Source organism: Canis lupus, chromosome 38 (assembly GCF_011100685.1).
Source record: "Canis lupus familiaris isolate Mischka breed German Shepherd chromosome 38, alternate assembly UU_Cfam_GSD_1.0, whole genome shotgun sequence".
NCBI classification, from domain to species: Eukaryota; Metazoa; Chordata; class Mammalia; order Carnivora; family Canidae; genus Canis; species Canis lupus.
Genome location: NC_049259.1, coordinates 21,791,264 through 21,811,498, shown reverse-complemented (window position 1 = coordinate 21,811,498; position 20,235 = coordinate 21,791,264). Strand labels below are relative to the sequence as shown.

General features: G+C 74.9%; 2 protein-coding genes and 14 non-coding genes across 16 annotated transcripts; 6 read left to right on the top strand and 10 right to left on the bottom strand.

Annotated features, from left to right (window-relative positions):
* Positions 1 to 2,202: 2,202 nt before the first annotated feature.
* TRNAE-CUC lies at positions 2,203 to 2,274 on the bottom strand. The gene has a single exon. It is a non-coding gene; the product is annotated as a tRNA-Glu (tRNA).
* Positions 2,275 to 2,587: 313 nt separating this feature from the next.
* TRNAG-UCC lies at positions 2,588 to 2,659 on the bottom strand. Its single transcript has one exon. It is a non-coding gene; the product is annotated as a tRNA-Gly (tRNA).
* LOC119877943 (collagen alpha-1(I) chain-like) lies at positions 2,635 to 6,735 on the top strand. Its single transcript, XM_038586448.1, has 5 exons — positions 2,635 to 2,925; positions 3,085 to 4,141; positions 4,609 to 5,691; positions 5,934 to 5,989; positions 6,307 to 6,735. Exons 1-5 carry the CDS (start codon positions 2,635 to 2,637, stop codon positions 6,733 to 6,735), a joined length of 2,916 nt encoding a protein of 971 aa, XP_038442376.1.
* TRNAD-GUC lies at positions 3,426 to 3,497 on the bottom strand. Its single transcript has one exon. It is a non-coding gene; the product is annotated as a tRNA-Asp (tRNA).
* Positions 4,105 to 4,187, top strand: TRNAL-CAG. Its single transcript has one exon. It is a non-coding gene; the product is annotated as a tRNA-Leu (tRNA).
* On the top strand, positions 5,694 to 5,764 carry TRNAG-GCC. The gene has a single exon. It is a non-coding gene; the product is annotated as a tRNA-Gly (tRNA).
* A 2,806-nt stretch (positions 6,736 to 9,541) lies between the features above and the next one.
* On the bottom strand, positions 9,542 to 9,613 carry TRNAE-CUC. Its single transcript has one exon. It is a non-coding gene; the product is annotated as a tRNA-Glu (tRNA).
* Positions 9,614 to 9,926: 313 nt separating this feature from the next.
* On the bottom strand, positions 9,927 to 9,998 carry TRNAG-UCC. The gene has a single exon. It is a non-coding gene; the product is annotated as a tRNA-Gly (tRNA).
* A 774-nt stretch (positions 9,999 to 10,772) lies between these two features.
* Positions 10,773 to 10,844, bottom strand: TRNAD-GUC. The gene has a single exon. It is a non-coding gene; the product is annotated as a tRNA-Asp (tRNA).
* Positions 10,845 to 12,340: 1,496 nt separating this feature from the next.
* Positions 12,341 to 12,411, bottom strand: TRNAG-GCC. The gene has a single exon. It is a non-coding gene; the product is annotated as a tRNA-Gly (tRNA).
* On the bottom strand, positions 12,391 to 15,473 carry LOC119877942 (basic proline-rich protein-like). The gene is made up of 4 exons (XM_038586447.1): positions 15,135 to 15,473; positions 14,034 to 15,058; positions 13,741 to 13,969; positions 12,391 to 13,587 (listed from the first exon to the last, which is right to left on the bottom strand). The coding sequence occupies exons 1-4, from the start codon at positions 15,471 to 15,473 to the stop codon at positions 12,391 to 12,393; spliced, it is 2,790 nt and encodes a 929-aa protein (XP_038442375.1).
* Positions 13,924 to 14,006, bottom strand: TRNAL-CAG. Its single transcript has one exon. It is a non-coding gene; the product is annotated as a tRNA-Leu (tRNA).
* On the top strand, positions 14,613 to 14,684 carry TRNAD-GUC. Its single transcript has one exon. It is a non-coding gene; the product is annotated as a tRNA-Asp (tRNA).
* TRNAG-UCC lies at positions 15,449 to 15,520 on the top strand. Its single transcript has one exon. It is a non-coding gene; the product is annotated as a tRNA-Gly (tRNA).
* A 319-nt stretch (positions 15,521 to 15,839) lies between these two features.
* Positions 15,840 to 15,911, top strand: TRNAE-CUC. The gene has a single exon. It is a non-coding gene; the product is annotated as a tRNA-Glu (tRNA).
* Positions 15,912 to 19,684: 3,773 nt separating this feature from the next.
* On the bottom strand, positions 19,685 to 19,755 carry TRNAG-GCC. Its single transcript has one exon. It is a non-coding gene; the product is annotated as a tRNA-Gly (tRNA).
* Between the last annotated feature and the right edge of the window lie 480 nt (positions 19,756 to 20,235).

The window sequence follows — 20,235 nt, the reverse complement described above, 5'->3', positions numbered from 1 at the left end:
GGGGCGGTGGAATTCCTCACCCCGTGGGAACAGCTCCGAACACCCGGTCCCTCCCTCCCTCCCTCTCTCTCTCTCTTTGCCTCGCCCGGCCCGCCGCGCAGCTGCCTGCTTGCCACCCCCGCCCCCTGCACCTCGCTCGCTCGCTCGCTCGCTCGCTCGCTCACCCGCTCTCGTCTGCCCGGCCACCCTGCAGCGCAGCCCAGCGCAGCCCAGCGCAGCCCAGCGCAGCCCAGCGGCCTCTCCCGGCACCTCTCCCGCCGCCGTCCACCGCCACCACGGGGTCTCCCAGCCCTCTGGCACCGGGACCCACTCCCCCCCACCGCCACCCACCCCCACGTGCCACGTGCCGCTCCTTCCAGCCTCCAGGCTCAAACCCTCCATCTACCACCGACCCCTTGGACCCCACACCCACGTCCTACACTCAAGGCCGGCAGTCCCGGTCTCCCACAGGCTCCTCAGCACACGCCCAGCGTTGTCCCGTCCCCTACCTCACAGCTCGCCCGCCCGCACAGGTGCACAGGTGCAGGAGAGGCGCCGGGCAGGGTGCCCTGCCGCACCCGAGCCCCCGCAGACACCCTGCCTCAGTGGCCAGCCCCACTCTCGGCCAGTGCCCGCCGGCGCCACACGTCCCGGGCCCTCACTCCACGCACACACCCGGTACTCCTTCTCCCACTGCCCGGCTCGGTCCGCTCCTGGCCCTCCCCTCTTTCCGGGACGCTTTGCGCCTGTGCCCTGACCCCCCGTGGGAGGCGACGCGCGGGGGAGAACACCCTCGTCCCGCGCTATCCCCCACCGTCGCGGACTCCCCGCACCCCCACCCCCACCCATACAGCCAGAGGGAGAGGCGAGGGCGCTGAGGGAACTGCCCGTGCTGACGGGAAGCACCCGGAGGCCCACGACGGGCGCTCCTCTCCACCGCCGCCCGACCGTGGCCCAATCCAGCCAGCGAGCCGCGGAAGGCTCACGCAGAGCGCGGGCCGGCCTCTGCGCCTCCGACGGAGACAGACGGTCTCTGGACACACAGCAAAGCCTTGGAGGGCCGGCGTGCAAGCGTTGGCAGGAAGGAGGCCGGGGCGCTGCGTTCACCTGCAGGAGCAGCGGCGCCAGGAGACCCGCACCCGGTCGGAGACAGGGCTGCAGGCTCTCCTGCCTAGGTGGGCGCTAAGGCGCCAAGGGGAACGCCTTCCGAGCGGCATCCAGCTGGGGCGCCGGCCTCGTGGGGCTGGGGCCGGGGCCGGGCCGGGGGCGTGGGGTGGAGGAAGCTGTGTCGGGGAACACGCCTGCCCCTCTGCCCCAGGATTCGGGGTAGCGGTCGTGCAGTTGGACTGACCCGGGGCCTCCAAGGGCACCCCGTCTGTCCCCCGGGTGCCTCCGCCCCCCTCCCACCTGCCCGGCCCGCGGGTTAGCCCCACTGGCCTCCTGCATCTATCTCCTGCTCTCTGGCCTCCACTGCCTGGTGGTCCGGCCACCGGGACACGCCCACAACCGCTTTCCAACCACCGCCTGCCCGGGCGGGGGCGGCGGGGGCCGGCGCTCTGCTCCCATCCCCGCCCAAGCCCAAGACCACCACCCACGTGCGCCGCCATCGCTGGCGGTTGCCGGGCCGACGGCCGAGAGAAGGCACCGGGGGCTCCAGCAAGTGACCCCCGACTCCAGAGAGAGACAGGTGGCTCACCCTCCCCACACCCGGCCCCCTCTGCCTCGGCCCGCCGCCCCCACATGCCCCCAGCGCGGCCGCCGCCAAGTAGCACCTCACCAAGGAGCCAGCGGGGGGCCGGGGGTGGGGGCGCTGCGAGCCGCCACGACCTTTCTCCCGGCGGCAGGGGTGCTGCGGGAGAGTCCAAGCACCCACGGAGGCCCGAGGCGCCCGGCCTGTCGGTGGCCTCGGCTGGGGTCGGACGGCGTCCCGGACCGTCGGGCCTGGGGCGGAGCGAGACGGGGAGCCAGGCGAGCGTCCGGGGGAGGCGGCCGCGAGACGCCGAGACCTCCAGTCGGCCCACCTGCCGGCCAGCCAGCCAGCGAGGCCAAAAGGCTTGGGCCGGCCCGACGGAGCCCGCCAGGCAAGCCAGCCTTGGGCTCGACGAGGCGGGTGGCCTCGTGCGCACGCGCAGCCTCGGTCAGCTCGGGGCCAGGGAGACGCACGAGCGAGCTTGGGCTAAAAGGGGTGTGCGGCGGCGGTCTTGCGAGAGGAAGAAGAAAGGCTTCCCTGACCGGGAATCGAACCCGGGCCGCGGCGGTGAGAGCGCCGAATCCTAACCACTAGACCACCAGGGAGCGTCAGGCTGCGCGCCTGGCCCGTGCGCCCTGGACCCGGCGCCTCCCTCCCTACCGCCCACTCGCCTCTGCTTGGCCTCCAGGGCCCCCGCCGGGCCACGCGCAGCCGCCCGCCGGCCCCGCCGAGCCACCTGGCCGGACCGCCCGCCCGCCGCGCCGTCAAAACGCTGCGCGCCTCCTCCTCCTCCTCTCTCTCTCTCTCTCTCTCTCTCTCTCTCACACACACACACACGCACTCAGCGTCGCGCCCGGCTCCCGGCTCCCATCGGGCCTGAGCACCGGGGCCCTGGAGCCGCGCAAAACGTTGGCCAGCTGCGTTGGCCGGGAATCGAACCCGGGTCAACTGCTTGGAAGGCAGCTATGCTCACCACTATACCACCAACGCTGCACAGCCCGGGCCGCCCCCGGACGCCGGCCCAGGCTCCGCACCAGCGCCTCCTCGCCCTCTCGCCACCGCCTCCGCCGCCTGCCGCAGCCCTGCCCCGACGTGCCGGCCGGCCGCAGCTCTGCGCCGTCGCGGGCGCCACCAGCGGCCGCCCGGCGCCCCACCCGCGCCACCCCCACGCAGCCCTGGCTGCTCCGCAGGCACGACCGCCCGCCGCCTCCGCCGCCCGCCTCTGGGGGGCGCTCTCGCCGCCCTGCGGCTCCCGGGCCCTCGGCTGCCCGCCGGGGAGCCCCGCCCCTTGCCCCCCTGCCCCCGGCGCGCGCTTCCCTTCCCTTCCCTTCCCTCCCGCCACCCGCGCCCCGCCCCGCCCCGCCCCGCCCCGCCCGCACAGTCGGCCCGGCCCCCACGGCCACCTCCACGGGCAGCCCGGCAGCCGGGCAGCTGTCCGTCGCGTGAGCGAGGAGCCCGTGGCGGCCAGCCTCCCGTCAGGAGGTCCCGGCTGGGCTGGGCCGAGCCCGCACGCACCAGGGCGCCAGGGCGCCAGGGCCGACGAGGAAGGGCAGGGGGTGCGGGGGGTCGGGTCGACGGCGGGCAGGACGGGCCCCCCGCGGTCGCCCCGCGCCTCTGGCCGCACGGGGCCGGGCGGAGGCACGAGGGAGGAGAAGGAGGACAAGGAGGAGAAGGAGGAGAAGGAGGGCCCTGGGGGCCGGCGTACGTTTGGGCAGCGCGGCGGCGGCGCCCGCGACCAAAAGAGGGCGTGTCTCGCCTCCCCGTCGGGGAATCGAACCCCGGTCTCCCGCGTGACAGGCGGGGATACTCACCACTATACTAACGAGGACGGCGGCGGCGGCCGCCCGGGCGCCCGACCCCTCTCCGCCCGCCCGCCCGCCCGCCGGCCTGCCTGCCTGCCCACGCCCCACCCGGGCCCTCGACGTCCCGCGCGCCCGTCCTGCCAGGCGCCCGCCACGTGCCCCGGGCCACGGCCCACCCGGCCCGACCCCCCCGGCCGCCGCGTCAGCGCGCACAGCAGTCCCCCGGCCCGACTCGGAGCGTCGCGCCCCCGGACCCGCCGCCGCCCCCGCCCCCGCCCAGCCGCGCGGGGATGGCGGCGGGAGAAGACGCCCGACACGGCAAGCAGGGCTGCGCGAGCGAGCCGGAGGCCCCGCGCCGGGGATGGGCCGCGGCGGGCGGCGGGGGCGGCGGGGGGCCGGACGCCGGCAGCAGGGTGCGCGCCCCGGGAAGGGGGAGGGGGCGGCGGCGAGGACCGCGGCGAGGGCGGCGGCGCCAGCAGAGTCAGTCGGCGGGCCGTTGGCCTCGTCGACCGGGACGCGAGTCCCGTCCGTCCGTCCGTCCGTCCGTCCGTCGCGCACCCACACGGCCGCCAGCCAGCTCCGGGGTCGGCGCCGGGTCCCAGCCAGGCGAGCGGCGGCGCGCCCAGGCCCGCCGTCAGGATGGCCGAGCGGTCTAAGGCGCTGCGTTCAGGTCGCAGTCTCCCCTGGAGGCGTGGGTTCGAATCCCACTCCTGACACGCCCACCTTTTGGCCCGCCCAACGCGGGCTCTCCGCACCCGGGCCTGGACGACGCCCTGTCTGTCCCGCCTTACACGCCGCTGCGGGCTGCGGGCTGCGGGCTGGCGGCGCCCTGGCACACGTGGCCCGGGACCCACGCAGCTGCAGCGCCTCGGCCCTCCCGGCCACAGGCTTGGCGCCCCCGCGCCCTCCCTCCCCCGCCACCTCCCGCGCCTCTCCCTCCTCCTCATCCCACGGCGGCCGCGGGCCTCGGCAACTCGGCAAGTCGGCGGCACGGCTCTCCGGGGGCTCCGTTTGCCCTCTTCCTTCCCGCCGCCGCCCCCTGCAGGCCAGCCGCGGGCCGAAATGCCGGCAGCCCCGCGCGGGCCGGGCCACGCTCCCACTGAGGGGCGCGCCTCGCTCGCCTCCTCGCTCTCCCAGCCCCGCCCTACACCTCCCCCCGCCCGCCCGCCGGGAGCGCGGGGTCCCCACGGCCTGTCCTTTCCGCCGGCCCCCATTCATTCCGTGGTCTCCACCCCCTCCGTCCCCGGGGCGCCCACGAGGCGTGGCCACCCGGAGGCCTCACCACGGCCACACGCCCGCCAGGCGGGCAGCCGAGCCCTCCGCGCGCCAGCCAGAGACGGGACCCCCCGCCCCGTTCGCTGGGCCTGGCCCGGGGGGGCGGGGTGGGGTCCACCCCGCCGTGGTGGCTCCGGGGAGCCCTGAGCGCAAGGCAGCCCTGCCTCCCCGGGCCCCCCTCCGCGCCGGAAGCCGCTGCGGGGCCGGGGCTCCAGGACGCCAGCGCGCTCCCTCACCGCGCCGCCCGCCAGCCAGCCAGCCGGCGGCCGCTCCGCCCAAGCGCACCTGCCGGCCTCACCCCCCACCGCAGCCCAGCCGGCCCCGACGGAGAGCTGCGGGCAGAGCTCACACGCCTTTCTTTGGCCTCTTGGCTTGGGCGCTACTCGGCGGCCCCCATCTCCGACGACGACACCGACGCCGACACGCACACACGCGCACCCACACCCCCCCCCCACCCCGCGGCACCCCGGGAGCGCACACAATCCGAGCTCCGGGCCCCAGCCGGCCCCCGCCGGCGCGCACTGCACGGGCCGGAGAGCCATCCGCCCATGGGCCTTCGGGGGGGCGCCGGGAGGGAAGGGAAGGTCCGCGCTGAGCTGCGCCGGCCACAGACGCCCCGCGCTGCCTGGGAATCGGGCGCGGGTCAGGCTTGGCCAGGCTGCTCCTCCCGGCAGGACAGTGTCTGGCGGCGGCCCCGCCCCAGGGAGAGGGCGCAGGGTGAGCCGAGTCCGCCTCGGGGCCTCGCTGGGACCGTGGGCGCCGCGCGCCGGCCCGAGCCCGAGCCCGAGCCCGAGCCCGAGCCCTCGGCGCATCTGCACGGGCGCGGAGCCTGTCTTGCAGACCGCGGGCCCGCCGCCCGCCCCCGCGCAGCGGGTGCTCACCACTGGCCGTGCCGGGACGACGACGAGCGCCGCTGGGGAAGCCGTCTGGTGGCCGCCGCCACCGGTGCATGGGTGGTTCAGTGGTAGAATTCTCGCCTGCCACGCGGGAGGCCCGGGTTCGATTCCCGGCCCATGCAGCGCGCCGCCCCCTTTTGGCCGCGCGCGCCCGGCTTCCTCGCGCACGCGCTCAAGCCACAGGGCCTGAGCCTGAACCAGCTGTGCTCACGCCGGGGGCCCTGCCCTCCTGCCCCGCCCCGCTTCCCCCTGCCGACTTGTCTGTTCTGGTCTCTCGCCCGTGGCCGCCAGCCCTGGCCGCCACGCTCCACCCGGCTGCCCGCCCCCTGCCGCCCGACGTGGCCCAGGTCCCTTGCCCGGCCCCACGTTGTCCTTGCCCTTTTTCTCTCCATGACCCTGACCCGGACGGCGCTTCGCTCACCCACGTCACTTCAAGCAATGCTTCCAAGCACCGCCCGCGCCCGCCCGGGCACAGCCCACCTGCATGCTTTTCACATTCCCTCCCTCAATGGCTCATTCTACCCACACTCCCCAAACCCTCCTCTCTTTGCACGTCGACCGACCACCAACCATCTTGCCACCCCTCCTCTGGAGGGGCCCTCAGCCACTCCTTGGAGCGCGCCAGGGAGCCCCGTTTCACGGCCCGACATCCTCCCGTTGGCAGCCCCGGGATGCTCTCTATGGCCACCTGGCCGCGGTCTCCTTCAAACACGGGCCACTCCCCACTGCTAAAGTCACCGCGAGCACCAGGTCCATGCAGCCTAGCCAGCACCGGCGCCAGCACACCCAGCCTCGAGGGACAGCGCCACCGCCACGGCTGTCACCAGCACGTCGGGTCCACGAACGGCGGCGCACCAGCATGGGCATCACGGCCAAGGGCACGGAGGTCACCTCCCCCCCTCGCCCGGCCTCCACGACCCCCGCAGCACTTGGTCCACCACCAACCCCCAGGACCACCATCCCCACACCAGCACCAGCACCAGCACCAGCACCAGGACTACCACCACCATGCCAGAAGCAGTTGTACCAGCAGCAGCAGCAGCAGCAGCAGCAGCAGCAGCGGGACGTGCCCACCGCCAGCAGGCCAGCGTAGGCATGATCGCCAACAGACTGAAGTCCTCCGCGGTCACCGCCACCACCGAGGCCACCATCAGCACACCGGCACGGGTAGCATGGCCCACGGCCCTGAAGTCCTCCACCCTCCCTCACCACCACCCCACCAGCACCGAGTCGCCACCAAGCCCCAGGACCACCAGCACACCACCACCGCGATAGCAGCAGCAGCAGGACCGAGGCCAGCGCACGGGCAAGGGCATCGCCGGCGGCGGCACCGAAGGCCTTCCCGGACCCCCGACCCCCATCGCTCACCGAGTCCACCGTTACACCGGGGCCCCGGGGGACGCCGTCACCAACAGCGCCAAAGTTCGCCACCACCATCACCGGCGGCGGCGGAGGCAGCGGCGGCAGCAGCAGCAACACGAGTACCAGCGCCGCTGGCCCCTCCACCCCCACCAGCCCCTCTTGCCCGAACGACCCCACCCCTGTCACCCGCCTCCCCGTGCCCTCCTTTCCCAGTCCTCATTTGTCGATGATCGTGCGTTGCGTCTGTCCCTTTGGCCTCCCTGAATCTCAAGCCCAGGACGACACCTGACACCTGAGACGTGGCTGGTGGTCCCCATGACGATGACGGGGAATGGTCATCTCCGGGGCGGTGGAATTCCTCACCCCGTGGGAACAGCTCCGACACCCGGTCCCTCCCTCCCTCCCTCTCTCTCTCTCTTTGCCTCGCCCGGCCGCCGCGCAGCTGCCTGCTTGCCACCCCCGCCCCCTGCACCTCGCTCGCTCGCTCGCTCGCTCGCTCGCTCACCCGCTCTCGTCTGCCCGGCCACCCTGCAGCGCAGCCCAGCGCAGCCCAGCGCAGCCCAGCGCAGCCCAGCGGCCTCCCGGCACCTCTCCCGCCGCCGTCCACCGCCACCACGGGGTCTCCCAGCCCTCTGGCACCGGGACCCCACTCCCCACCGCCACCCACCCCCACGTGCCACGTGCCGCTCCTTCCAGCCTCCAGGCTCAAACCCTCCATCTACCACCGACCCCTTGGACCCCACACCCACGTCCTACACTCAAGGCCGGCAGTCCCGGTCTCCACAGGCTCCTCAGGCACACGCCCAGCGTGTCCCGTCCCCTACCTCACAGCTCGCCCGCCCGCACAGGTGCACAGGTGCAGGAGAGGCGCCGGGCAGGGTGCCCTGCCGCACCCGAGCCCCCGCAGACACCCTGCCTCAGTGGCCAGCCCCACTCTCGGCCAGTGCCCGCCGGCGCCACACGTCCCGGGCCCTCACTCCACGCACACACCCGGTACTCCTTCTCCCACTGCCCGGCTCGGTCCGCTCCTGGCCCTCCCCTCTTTCCGGGACGCTTTGCGCCTGTGCCCTGACCCCCGTGGGAGGCGACGCGCGGGGGAGAACACCCTCGTCCCGCGCTATCCCCCACCGTCGCGGACTCCCCGCACCCCCACCCCCACCCATACAGCCAGAGGGAGAGGCGAGGGCGCTGAGGGAACTGCCCGTGCTGACGGGAAGCACCCGGAGGCCCACGACGGGCGCTCCTCTCCACCGCCGCCCGACCGTGGCCCAATCCAGCCAGCGAGCCGCGGAAGGCTCACGCAGAGCGCGGGCCGGCCTCTGCGCCTCCGACGGAGACAGACGGTCTCTGGACACACAGCAAAGCCTTGGAGGGCCGGCGTGCAAGCGTTGGCAGGAAGGAGGCCGGGCGCTGCGGTTCACCTGCAGGAGCAGCGGCGCCAGGAGACCCGCACCCGGTCGGAGACAGGGCTGCAGGCTCTCCTGCCTAGGTGGGCGCTAAGGCGCCAAGGGGAACGCCTTCCGAGCGGCATCCAGCTGGGGCGCCGGCCTCGTGGGGCTGGGGCCGGGGCCGGGCCGGGGGCGTGGGGTGGAGGAAGCTGTGTCGGGGAACACGCCTGCCCCTCTGCCCCAGGATTCGGGGTAGCGGTCGTGCAGTTGGACTGACCCGGGGCCTCCAAGGGCACCCCGTCTGTCCCCCGGGTGCCTCCGCCCCCTCCCACCTGCCCGGCCCGCGGGTTAGCCCCACTGGCCTCCTGCATCTATCTCCCTGCTCTCTGGCCTCCACTGCCTGGTGGTCCGGCCACCGGGACACGCCCACAACCGCTTTCCAACCACCGCCTGCCCGGGCGGGGGCGGCGGGGGCCGGCGCTCTGCTCCCATCCCCGCCCAAGCCCAAGACCACCACCCACGTGCGCCGCCATCGCTGGCGGTTGCCGGGCCGACGGCCGAGAGAAGGCACCGGGGGCTCCAGCAAGTGACCCCCGACTCCAGAGAGAGACAGGTGGCTCACCCTCCCCACACCCGGCCCCCTCTGCCTCGGCCCGCCGCCCCCACATGCCCCCAGCGCGGCCGCCGCCAAGTAGCACCTCACCAAGGAGCCAGCGGGGGGCCGGGGGTGGGGGCGCTGCGAGCCGCCACGACCTTTCTCCCGGCGGCAGGGGTGCTGCGGGAGAGTCCAAGCACCCACGGAGGCCCGAGGCGCCCGGCCTGTCGGTGGCCTCGGCTGGGGTCGGACGGCGTCCCGGACCGTCGGGCCTGGGGCGGAGCGAGACGGGGAGCCAGGCGAGCGTCCGGGGGAGGCGGCCGCGAGACGCCGAGACCTCCAGTCGGCCCACCTGCCGGCCAGCCAGCCAGCGAGGCCAAAAGGCTTGGGCCGGCCCGACGGAGCCCGCCAGGCAAGCCAGCCTTGGGCTCGACGAGGCGGGTGGCCTCGTGCGCACGCGCAGCCTCGGTCAGCTCGGGGCCAGGGAGACGCACGAGCGAGCTTGGGCTAAAAGGGGTGTGCGGCGGCGGTCTTGCGAGAGGAAGAAGAAAGGCTTCCCTGACCGGGAATCGAACCCGGGCCGCGGCGGTGAGAGCGCCGAATCCTAACCACTAGACCACCAGGGAGCGTCAGGCTGCGCGCCTGGCCCGTGCGCCCTGGACCCGGCGCCTCCCTCCCTACCGCCCACTCGCCTCTGCTTGGCCTCCAGGGCCCCCGCCGGGCCACGCGCAGCCGCCCGCCGGCCCCGCCGAGCCACCTGGCCGGACCGCCCGCCCGCCGCGCCGTCAAAACGCTGCGCGCCTCCTCCTCCTCCTCTCTCTCTCTCTCTCTCTCTCTCTCTCACACACACACACACACGCACTCAGCGTCGCGCCCGGCTCCCGGCTCCCATCGGGCCTGAGCACCGGGGCCCTGGAGCCGCGCAAAACGTTGGCCAGCTGCGTTGGCCGGGAATCGAACCCGGGTCAACTGCTTGGAAGGCAGCTATGCTCACCACTATACCACCAACGCTGCACAGCCCGGGCCGCCCCCGGACGCCGGCCCAGGCTCCGCACCAGCGCCTCCTCGCCCTCTCGCCACCGCCTCCGCCGCCTGCCGCAGCCCTGCCCCGACGTGCCGGCCGGCCGCAGCTCTGCGCCGTCGCGGGCGCCACCAGCGGCCGCCCGGCGCCCCACCCGCGCCACCCCCACGCAGCCCTGGCTGCTCCGCAGGCACGACCGCCCGCCGCCTCCGCCGCCCGCCTCTGGGGGGCGCTCTCGCCGCCCTGCGGCTCCCGGGCCCTCGGCTGCCCGCCGGGGAGCCCCGCCCCTTGCCCCCTGCCCCCGGCGCGCGCTTCCCTTCCCTTCCCTTCCCTCCCGCCACCCGCGCCCCGCCCCGCCCCGCCCCGCCCCGCCCGCACAGTCGGCCCGGCCCCCCACGGCCACCTCCACGGGCAGCCCGGCAGCCGGGCAGCTGTCCGTCGCGTGAGCGAGGAGCCCGTGGCGGCCAGCCTCCCGTCAGGAGGTCCCGGCTGGGCTGGGCCGAGCCCGCACGCGCCAGGGCGCCAGGGCGCCAGGGCCGACGAGGAAGGGCAGGGGGTGCGGGGGGTCGGGTCGACGGCGGGCAGGACGGGCCCCCGCGGTCGCCCCGCGCCTCTGGCCGCACGGGGCCGGGCGGAGGCACGAGGGAGGAGAAGGAGGACAAGGAGGAGAAGGAGGAGAAGGAGGAGAAGGAGGGCCCTGGGGGCCGGCGTACGTTTGGGCAGCGCGGCGGCGGCGCCCGCGACCAAAAGAGGGCGTGTCTCGCCTCCCCGTCGGGGAATCGAACCCCGGTCTCCCGCGTGACAGGCGGGGATACTCACCACTATACTAACGAGGACGGCGGCGGCGGCCGCCCGGGCGCCCGACCCCTCTCCGCCCGCCCGCCCGCCCGCCGGCCTGCCTGCCTGCCCACGCCCACCCGGGCCCTCGACGTCCCGCGCGCCCGTCCTGCCAGGCGCCCGCCACGTGCCCCGGGCCACGGCCCACCCGGCCCGCCCCCCCGGCCGCCGCGTCAGCGCGCACAGCAGTCCCCCGGCCCGACTCGGAGCGTCATGCCCCCGGACCCGCCACCGCCCCCGCACAGCAGCAAGGTGCTCATGGGGGTGGGGAGGTCCCGGAAGGCCTTCGGTGCCACCGCCGGCGATGCCCATGCCCGAGCTCTGGCCCAGGTCCTGCTGCTGCTGCTATCGCGGTGGTGGTGTGCTGGTGGTCCTGGGGCTTGGTGGCGACTCGGTGCTGGTGGGGTGGTGGTGAGGGAGGGTGGAGGACTTCAGGGCCGTGGGCCATGCTACCCGTGCCGGTGTGCTGATGGTGGCCTCGGTGGTGGCGGTGACCGCGGAGGACTTCAGTCTGTTGGCGATCATGCCTACGCTGGCCTGCTGGCGGTGGGCACGTCCCGCTGCTGCTGCTGCTGCTGCTGCTGCTGCTGGTACAACTGCTTCTGGCATGGTGGTGGTAGTCCTGGTGCTGGTGCTGGTGCTGGTGCTGGTGTGGGGATGGTGGTCCTGGGGGTTGGTGGTGGACCAAGTGCTGCGGGGGTCGTGGAGGCCGGGCGAGGGGGGGAGGTGACCTCCGTGCCCTTGGCCGTGATGCCCATGCTGGTGCGCCGCCGTTCGTGGACCCGACGTGCTGGTGACAGCCGTGGCGGTGGCGCTGTCCCTCGAGGCTGGGTGTGCTGGCGCCGGTGCTGGCTAGGCTGCATGGACCTGGTGCTCGCGGTGACTTTAGCAGTGGGGAGTGGCCCGTGTTTGAAGGAGACCGCGGCCAGGTGGCCATAGAGAGCATCCCGGGGCTGCCAACGGGAGGATGTCGGGCCGTGAAACGGGGCTCCCTGGCGCGCTCCAAGGAGTGGCTGAGGGCCCCTCCAGAGGAGGGGTGGCAAGATGGTTGGTGGTCGGTCGACGTGCAAAGAGAGGAGGGTTTGGGCAGTGTGGGTAGAATGAGCCATTGAGGGAGGGAATGTGAAAAGCATGCAGGTGGGCTGTGCCCGGGCGGGCGCGGGCGGTGCTTGGAAGCATTGCTTGAAGTGACGTGGGTGAGCGAAGCGCCGTCCGGGTCAGGGTCATGGAGAGAAAAAGGGCAAGGACAACGTGGGGCCGGGCAAGGGACCTGGGCCACGTCGGGCGGCAGGGGGCGGGCAGCCGGGTGGAGCGTGGCGGCCAGGGCTGGCGGCCACGGGCGAGAGACCAGAACAGACAAGTCGGCAGGGGGAAGCGGGGCGGGGCAGGAGGGCAGGGCCCCCGGCGTGAGCACAGCTGGTTCAGGCTCAGGCCCTGTGGCTTGAGCGCGTGCGCGAGGAAGCCGGGCGCGCGCGGCCAAAAGGGGGCGGCGCGCTGCATGGGCCGGGAATCGAACCCGGGCCTCCCGCGTGGCAGGCGAGAATTCTACCACTGAACCACCCATGCACCGGTGGCGGCGGCCACCAGACGGCTTCCCCAGCGGCGCTCGTCGTCGTCCCGGCACGGCCAGTGGTGAGCACCCGCTGCGCGGGGGCGGGCGGCGGGCCCGCGGTCTGCAAGACAGGCTCCGCGCCCGTGCAGATGCGCCGAGGGCTCGGGCTCGGGCTCGGGCTCGGGCTCGGGCCGGCGCGCGGCGCCCACGGTCCCAGCGAGGCCCCGAGGCGGACTCGGCTCACCCTGCGCCCTCTCCCTGGGGCGGGGCCGCCGCCAGACACTGTCCTGCCGGGAGGAGCAGCCTGGCCAAGCCTGACCCGCGCCCGATTCCCAGGCAGCGCGGGGCGTCTGTGGCCGGCGCAGCTCAGCGCGGACCTTCCCTTCCCTCCCGGCGCCCCCCCGAAGGCCCATGGGCGGATGGCTCTCCGGCCCGTGCAGTGCGCGCCGGCGGGGGCCGGCTGGGGCCCGGAGCTCGGATTGTGTGCGCTCCCGGGGTGCCGCGGGGTGGGGGGGGGGGGTGTGGGTGCGCGTGTGTGCGTGTCGGCGTCGGTGTCGTCGTCGGAGATGGGGGCCGCCGAGTAGCGCCCAAGCCAAGAGGCCAAAGAAAGGCGTGTGAGCTCTGCCCGCAGCTCTCCGTCGGGGCCGGCTGGGCTGCGGTGGGGGTGAGGCCGGCAGGTGCGCTTGGGCGGAGCGGCCGCCGGCTGGCTGGCTGGCGGGCGGCGCGGTGAGGGAGCGCGCTGGCGTCCTGGAGCCCCGGCCCCGCAGCGGCTTCCGGCGCGGAGGGGGCCCGGGGAGGCAGGGCTGCCTTGCGCTCAGGGCTCCCCGGAGCCACCACGGCGGGGTGGACCCCACCCCGCCCCCCCGGGCCAGGCCCAGCGAACGGGGCGGGGGTCCCGTCTCTGGCTGGCGCGCGGAGGGCTCGGCTGCCCGCCTGGCGGGCGTGTGGCCGTGGTGAGGCCTCCGGGTGGCCACGCCTCGTGGGCGCCCCGGGGACGGAGGGGGTGGAGACCACGGAATGAATGGGGGCCGGCGGAAAGGACAGGCCGTGGGGACCCCGCGCTCCCGGCGGGCGGGCGGGGGGAGGTGTAGGGCGGGGCTGGGAGAGCGAGGAGGCGAGCGAGGCGCGCCCCTCAGTGGGAGCGTGGCCCGGCCCGCGCGGGGCTGCCGGCATTTCGGCCCGCGGCTGGCCTGCAGGGGGCGGCGGCGGGAAGGAAGAGGGCAAACGGAGCCCCCGGAGAGCCGCGCCGCCGACTTGCCGAGTTGCCGAGGCCCGCGGCCGCCGTGGGATGAGGAGGAGGGAGAGGCGCGGGAGGTGGCGGGGGAGGGAGGGCGCGGGGGCGCCAAGCCTGTGGCCGGGAGGGCCGAGGCGCTGCAGCTGCGTGGGTCCCGGGCCACGTGTGCCAGGGCGCCGCCAGCCCGCAGCCCGCAGCCCGCAGCCCGCAGCGGCGTGTAAGGCGGGACAGACAGGGCGTCGTCCAGGCCCGGGTGCGGAGAGCCCGCGTTGGGCGGGCCAAAAGGTGGGCGTGTCAGGAGTGGGATTCGAACCCACGCCTCCAGGGGAGACTGCGACCTGAACGCAGCGCCTTAGACCGCTCGGCCATCCTGACGGCGGGCCTGGGCGCGCCGCCGCTCGCCTGGCTGGGACCCGGCGCCGACCCCGGAGCTGGCTGGCGGCCGTGTGGGTGCGCGACGGACGGACGGACGGACGGACGGACGGGACTCGCGTCCCGGTCGACGAGGCCAACGGCCCGCCGACTGACTCTGCTGGCGCCGCCGCCCTCGCCGCGGTCCTCGCCGCCGCCCCCTCCCCCTTCCCGGGGCGCGCACCCTGCTGCCGGCGTCCGGCCCCCCGCCGCCCCCGCCGCCCGCCGCGGCCCATCCCCGGCGCGGGGCCTCCGGCTCGCTCGCGCAGCCCTGCTTGCCGTGTCGGGCGTCTTCTCCCGCCGCCATCCCCGCGCGGCTGGGCGGGGGCGGGGGCGGCGGCGGGTCCGGGGGCGCGACGCTCCGAGTCGGGCCGGGGGACTGCTGTGCGCGCTGACGCGGCGGCCGGGGGGGGCGGGCCGGGTGGGCCGTGGCCCGGGGCACGTGGCGGGCGCCTGGCAGGACGGGCGCGCGGGACGTCGAGGGCCCGGGTGGGCGTGGGCAGGCAGGCAGGCCGGCGGGCGGGCGGGCGGGCGGAGAGGGGTCGGGCGCCCGGGCGGCCGCCGCCGCCGTCCTCGTTAGTATAGTGGTGAGTATCCCCGCCTGTCACGCGGGAGACCGGGGTTCGATTCCCCGACGGGGAGGCGAGACACGCCCTCTTTTGGTCGCGGGCGCCGCCGCCGCGCTGCCCAAACGTACGCCGGCCCCCAGGGCCCTCCTTCTCCTCCTTCTCCTCCTTGTCCTCCTTCTCCTCCCTCGTGCCTCCGCCCGGCCCCGTGCGGCCAGAGGCGCGGGGCGACCGCGGGGGCCCGTCCTGCCCGCCGTCGACCCGACCCCCCGCACCCCCTGCCCTTCCTCGTCGGCCCTGGCGCCCTGGCGCCCTGGCGCGTGCGGGCTCGGCCCAGCCCAGCCGGGACCTCCTGACGGGAGGCTGGCCGCCACGGGCTCCTCGCTCACGCGACGGACAGCTGCCCGGCTGCCGGGCTGCCCGTGGAGGTGGCCGTGGGGGCCGGGCCGACTGTGCGGGCGGGGCGGGGCGGGGCGGGGCGGGGCGCGGGTGGCGGGAGGGAAGGGAAGGGAAGGGAAGCGCGCGCCGGGGGCAGGGGGCAAGGGGCGGGGCTCCCCGGCGGGCAGCCGAGGGCCCGGGAGCCGCAGGGCGGCGAGAGCGCCCCCCAGAGGCGGGCGGCGGAGGCGGCGGGCGGTCGTGCCTGCGGAGCAGCCAGGGCTGCGTGGGGGTGGCGCGGGTGGGGCGCCGGGCGGCCGCTGGTGGCGCCCGCGACGGCGCAGAGCTGCGGCCGGCCGGCACGTCGGGGCAGGGCTGCGGCAGGCGGCGGAGGCGGTGGCGAGAGGGCGAGGAGGCGCTGGTGCGGAGCCTGGGCCGGCGTCCGGGGGCGGCCCGGGCTGTGCAGCGTTGGTGGTATAGTGGTGAGCATAGCTGCCTTCCAAGCAGTTGACCCGGGTTCGATTCCCGGCCAACGCAGCTGGCCAACGTTTTGCGCGGCTCCAGGGCCCCGGTGCTCAGGCCCGATGGGAGCCGGGAGCCGGGCGCGACGCTGAGTGCGTGCGTGTGTGTGTGTGTGTGTGTGTGTGAGAGAGAGAGAGAGAGAGAGAGGAGGAGGAGGAGGCGCGCAGCGTTTTGACGGCGCGGCGGGCGGGCGGTCCGGCCAGGTGGCTCGGCGGGGCCGGCGGGCGGCTGCGCGTGGCCCGGCGGGGGCCCTGGAGGCCAAGCAGAGGCGAGTGGGCGGTAGGGAGGGAGGCGCCGGGTCCAGGGCGCACGGGCCAGGCGCGCAGCCTGACGCTCCCTGGTGGTCTAGTGGTTAGGATTCGGCGCTCTCACCGCCGCGGCCCGGGTTCGATTCCCGGTCAGGGAAGCCTTTCTTCTTCCTCTCGCAAGACCGCCGCCGCACACCCCTTTTAGCCGAAGCTCGCTCGTGCGTCTCCCTGGCCCCGAGCTGACCGAGGCTGCGCGTGCGCACGAGGCCACCCGCCCCGTCGAGCCCAAGGCTGGCTTGCCTGGCGGGCTCCGTCGGGCCGGCCCAAGCCTTTTGGCCTCGCTGGCTGGCTGGCCGGCAGGTGGGCCGACTGGAGGTCTCGGCGTCTCGCGGCCGCCTCCCCCGGACGCTCGCCTGGCTCCCCGTCTCGCTCCGCCCCAGGCCCGACAGTCCGGGACGCCGTCCGACCCCAGCCGAGGCCACCGACAGGCCGGGCGCCTCGGGCCTCCGTGGGTGCTTGGACTCTCCCGCAGCACCCCTGCCGCCGGGAGAAAGGTCGTGGCGGCTCGCAGCGCCCCCACCCCCGGCCCCCCGCTGGCTCCTTGGTGAGGTGCTACTTGGCGGCGGCCGCGCTGGGGGCATGTGGGGGCGGCGGGCCGAGGCAGAGGGGGCCGGGTGTGGGGAGGGTGAGCCACCTGTCTCTCTCTGAGTCGGGGGTCACTTGCTGGAGCCCCCGGTGCCTTCTCTCGGCCGTCGGCCCGGCAACCGCCAGCGATGGCGGCGCACGTGGGTGGTGGTCTTGGGCTTGGGCGGGGATGGGAGCAGAGCGCCGGCCCCCGCCGCCCCCGCCCGGGCAGGCGGTGGTTGGAAAGCGGTTGTGGGCGTGTCCCGGTGGCCGGACCACCAGGCAGTGGAGGCCAGAGAGCAGGGAGATAGATGCAGGAGGCCAGTGGGGCTAACCCGCGGGCCGGGCAGGTGGGAGGGGGCGGAGGCACCCGGGGGACAGACGGGGTGCCCTTGGAGGCCCCGGGTCAGTCCAACTGCACGACCGCTACCCCGAATCCTGGGGCAGAGGGGCAGGCGTGTTCCCCGACACAGCTTCCTCCACCCCACGCCCCCGGCCCGGCCCCGGCCCCAGCCCCACGTGGCCGGCGCCCCAGCTGGATGCCGCTCGGAAGGCGTTCCCCTTGGCGCCTTAGCGCCCACCTAGGCAGGAGAGCCTGCAGCCCTGTCTCCGCCCGGGTGCGGGTCTCCTGGCGCCGCTGCTCCTGCAGGTGAACCGCAGCGCCCGGCCTCCTTCCTGCCAACGCTTGCACGCCGGCCCTCCAAGGCTTTGCTGTGTGTCCAGAGACCGTCTGTCTCCGTCGGAGGCGCAGAGGCCGGCCCGCGCTCTGCGTGAGCCTTCCGCGGCTCGCTGGCTGGATTGGGCCACGGTCGGGCGGCGGTGGAGAGGAGCGCCCGTGGGCCTCCGGGTGCTTCCCGTCAGCACGGGCAGTTCCCTCAGCGCCCTCGCCTCTCCCTCTGGCTGTATGGGTGGGGGTGGGGGTGCGGGGAGTCCGCGACGGTGGGGGATAGCGCGGGAGGAGGGTGTTCTCCCCCGCGCGTCGCCTCCCACGGGGGTCAGGGCACAGGCGCAAAGCGTCCCGGAAAGAGGGGAGGGCCAGGAGCGGACCGAGCCGGGCAGTGGGAGAAGGAGTACCGGGTGTGTGCGTGGAGTGAGGGCCCGGGACGTGTGGCGCCGGCGGGCACTGGCCGAGAGTGGGGCTGGCCACTGAGGCAGGGTGTCTGCGGGGGCTCGGGTGCGGCAGGGCACCCTGCCCGGCGCCTCTCCTGCACCTGTGCACCTGTGCGGGCGGGCGAGCTGTGAGGTAGGGGACGGGACACGCTGGGCGTGTGCCTGAGGAGCCTGTGGGAGACCGGGACTGCCGGCCTTGAGTGTAGGACGTGGGTGTGGGGTCCAAGGGGTCGGTGGTAGATGGAGGGTTTGAGCCTGGAGGCTGGAAGGAGCGGCACGTGGCACGTGGGGGTGGGTGGCGGTGGGGAGTGGGTCCCGGTGCCAGAGGGCTGGGAGACCCCGTGGTGGCGGTGGACGGCGGCGGGAGAGGTGCCGGGAGGCCGCTGGGCTGCGCTGGGCTGCGCTGGGCTGCGCTGGGCTGCGCTGCAGGGTGGCCGGGCAGACGAGAGCGGGTGAGCGAGCGAGCGAGCGAGCGAGCGAGCGAGGTGCAGGGGGCGGGGGTGGCAAGCAGGCAGCTGCGCGGCGGCCGGGCGAGGCAAAGAGAGAGAGAGAGGGAGGGAGGGAGGGACCGGGTGTCGGAGCTGTTCCCACGGGGTGAGGAATTCCACCGCCCCGGAGATGACCATTCCCCGTCATCGTCATGGGGACCACCAGCCACGTCTCAGGTGTCAGGTGTCGTCCTGGGCTTGAGATTCAGGGAGGCCAAAGGGACAGACGCAACGCACGATCATCGACAAATGAGGACTGGGAAAGGAGGGCACGGGGAGGCGGGTGACAGGGGTGGGGTCGTTCGGGCAAGAGGGGCTGGTGGGGGTGGAGGGGCCAGCGGCGCTGGTACTCGTGTTGCTGCTGCTGCCGCCGCTGCCTCCGCCGCCGCCGGTGATGGTGGTGGCGAACTTTGGCGCTGTTGGTGACGGCGTCCCCCGGGGCCCCGGTGTAACGGTGGACTCGGTGAGCGATGGGGGTCGGGGGTCCGGGAAGGCCTTCGGTGCCGCCGCCGGCGATGCCCTTGCCCGTGCGCTGGCCTCGGTCCTGCTGCTGCTGCTATCGCGGTGGTGGTGTGCTGGTGGTCCTGGGGCTTGGTGGCGACTCGGTGCTGGTGGGGTGGTGGTGAGGGAGGGTGGAGGACTTCAGGGCCGTGGGCCATGCTACCCGTGCCGGTGTGCTGATGGTGGCCTCGGTGGTGGCGGTGACCGCGGAGGACTTCAGTCTGTTGGCGATCATGCCTACGCTGGCCTGCTGGCGGTGGGCACGTCCCGCTGCTGCTGCTGCTGCTGCTGCTGCTGCTGCTGGTACAACTGCTTCTGGCATGGTGGTGGTAGTCCTGGTGCTGGTGCTGGTGCTGGTGCTGGTGTGGGGATGGTGGTCCTGGGGGTTGGTGGTGGACCAAGTGCTGCGGGGGTCGTGGAGGCCGGGCGAGGGGGGGAGGTGACCTCCGTGCCCTTGGCCGTGATGCCCATGCTGGTGCGCCGCCGTTCGTGGACCCGACGTGCTGGTGACAGCCGTGGCGGTGGCGCTGTCCCTCGAGGCTGGGTGTGCTGGCGCCGGTGCTGGCTAGGCTGCATGGACCTGGTGCTCGCGGTGACTTTAGCAGTGGGGAGTGGCCCGTGTTTGAAGGAGACCGCGGCCAGGTGGCCATAGAGAGCATCCCGGGGCTGCCAACGGGAGGATGTCGGGCTGTGAAACGGGGCTCCCTGGCGCGCTCCAAGGAGTGGCTGAGGGCCCCTCCAGAGGAGGGGTGGCAAGATGGTTGGTGGTCGGTCGACGTGCAAAGAGAGGAGGGTTTGGGGAGTGTGGGTAGAATGAGCCATTGAGGGAGGGAATGTGAAAAGCATGCAGGTGGGCTGTGCCCGGGCGGGCGCGGGCGGTGCTTGGAAGCATTGCTTGAAGTGACGTGGGTGAGCGAAGCGCCGTCCGGGTCAGGGTCATGGAGAGAAAAAGGGCAAGGACAACGTGGGGCCGGGCAAGGGACCTGGGCCACGTCGGGCGGCAGGGGGCGGGCAGCCGGGTGGAGCGTGGCGGCCAGGGCTGGCGGCCACGGGCGAGAGACCAGAACAGACAAGTCGGCAGGGGGAAGCGGGGCGGGGCAGGAGGGCAGGGCCCCCGGCGTGAGCACAGCTGGTTCAGGCTCAGGCCCTGTGGCTTGAGCGCGTGCGCGAGGAAGCCGGGCGCGCGCGGCCAAAAGGGGGCGGCGCGCTGCATGGGCCGGGAATCGAACCCGGGCCTCCCGCGTGGCAGGCGAGAATTCTACCACTGAACCACCCATGCACCGGTGGCGGCGGCCACCAGACGGCTTCCCCAGCGGCGCTCGTCGTCGTCCCGGCACGGCCAGTGGTGAGCACCCGCTGCGCGGGGGCGGGCGGCGGGCCCGCGGTCTGCAAGACAGGCTCCGCGCCCGTGCAGATGCGCCGAGGGCTCGGGCTCGGGCTCGGGCTCGGGCTCGGGCCGGCGCGCGGCGCCCACGGTCCCAGCGAGGCCCCGAGGCGGACTCGGCTCACCCTGCGCCCTCTCCCTGGGGCGGGGCCGCCGCCAGACACTGTCCTGCCGGGAGGAGCAGCCTGGCCAAGCCTGACCCGCGCCCGATTCCCAGGCAGCGCGGGGCGTCTGTGGCCGGCGCAGCTCAGCGCGGACCTTCCCTTCCCTCCCGGCGCCCCCCCGAAGGCCCATGGGCGGATGGCTCTCCGGCCCGTGCAGTGCGCGCCGGCGGGGGCCGGCTGGGGCCCGGAGCTCGGATTGTGTGCGCTCCCG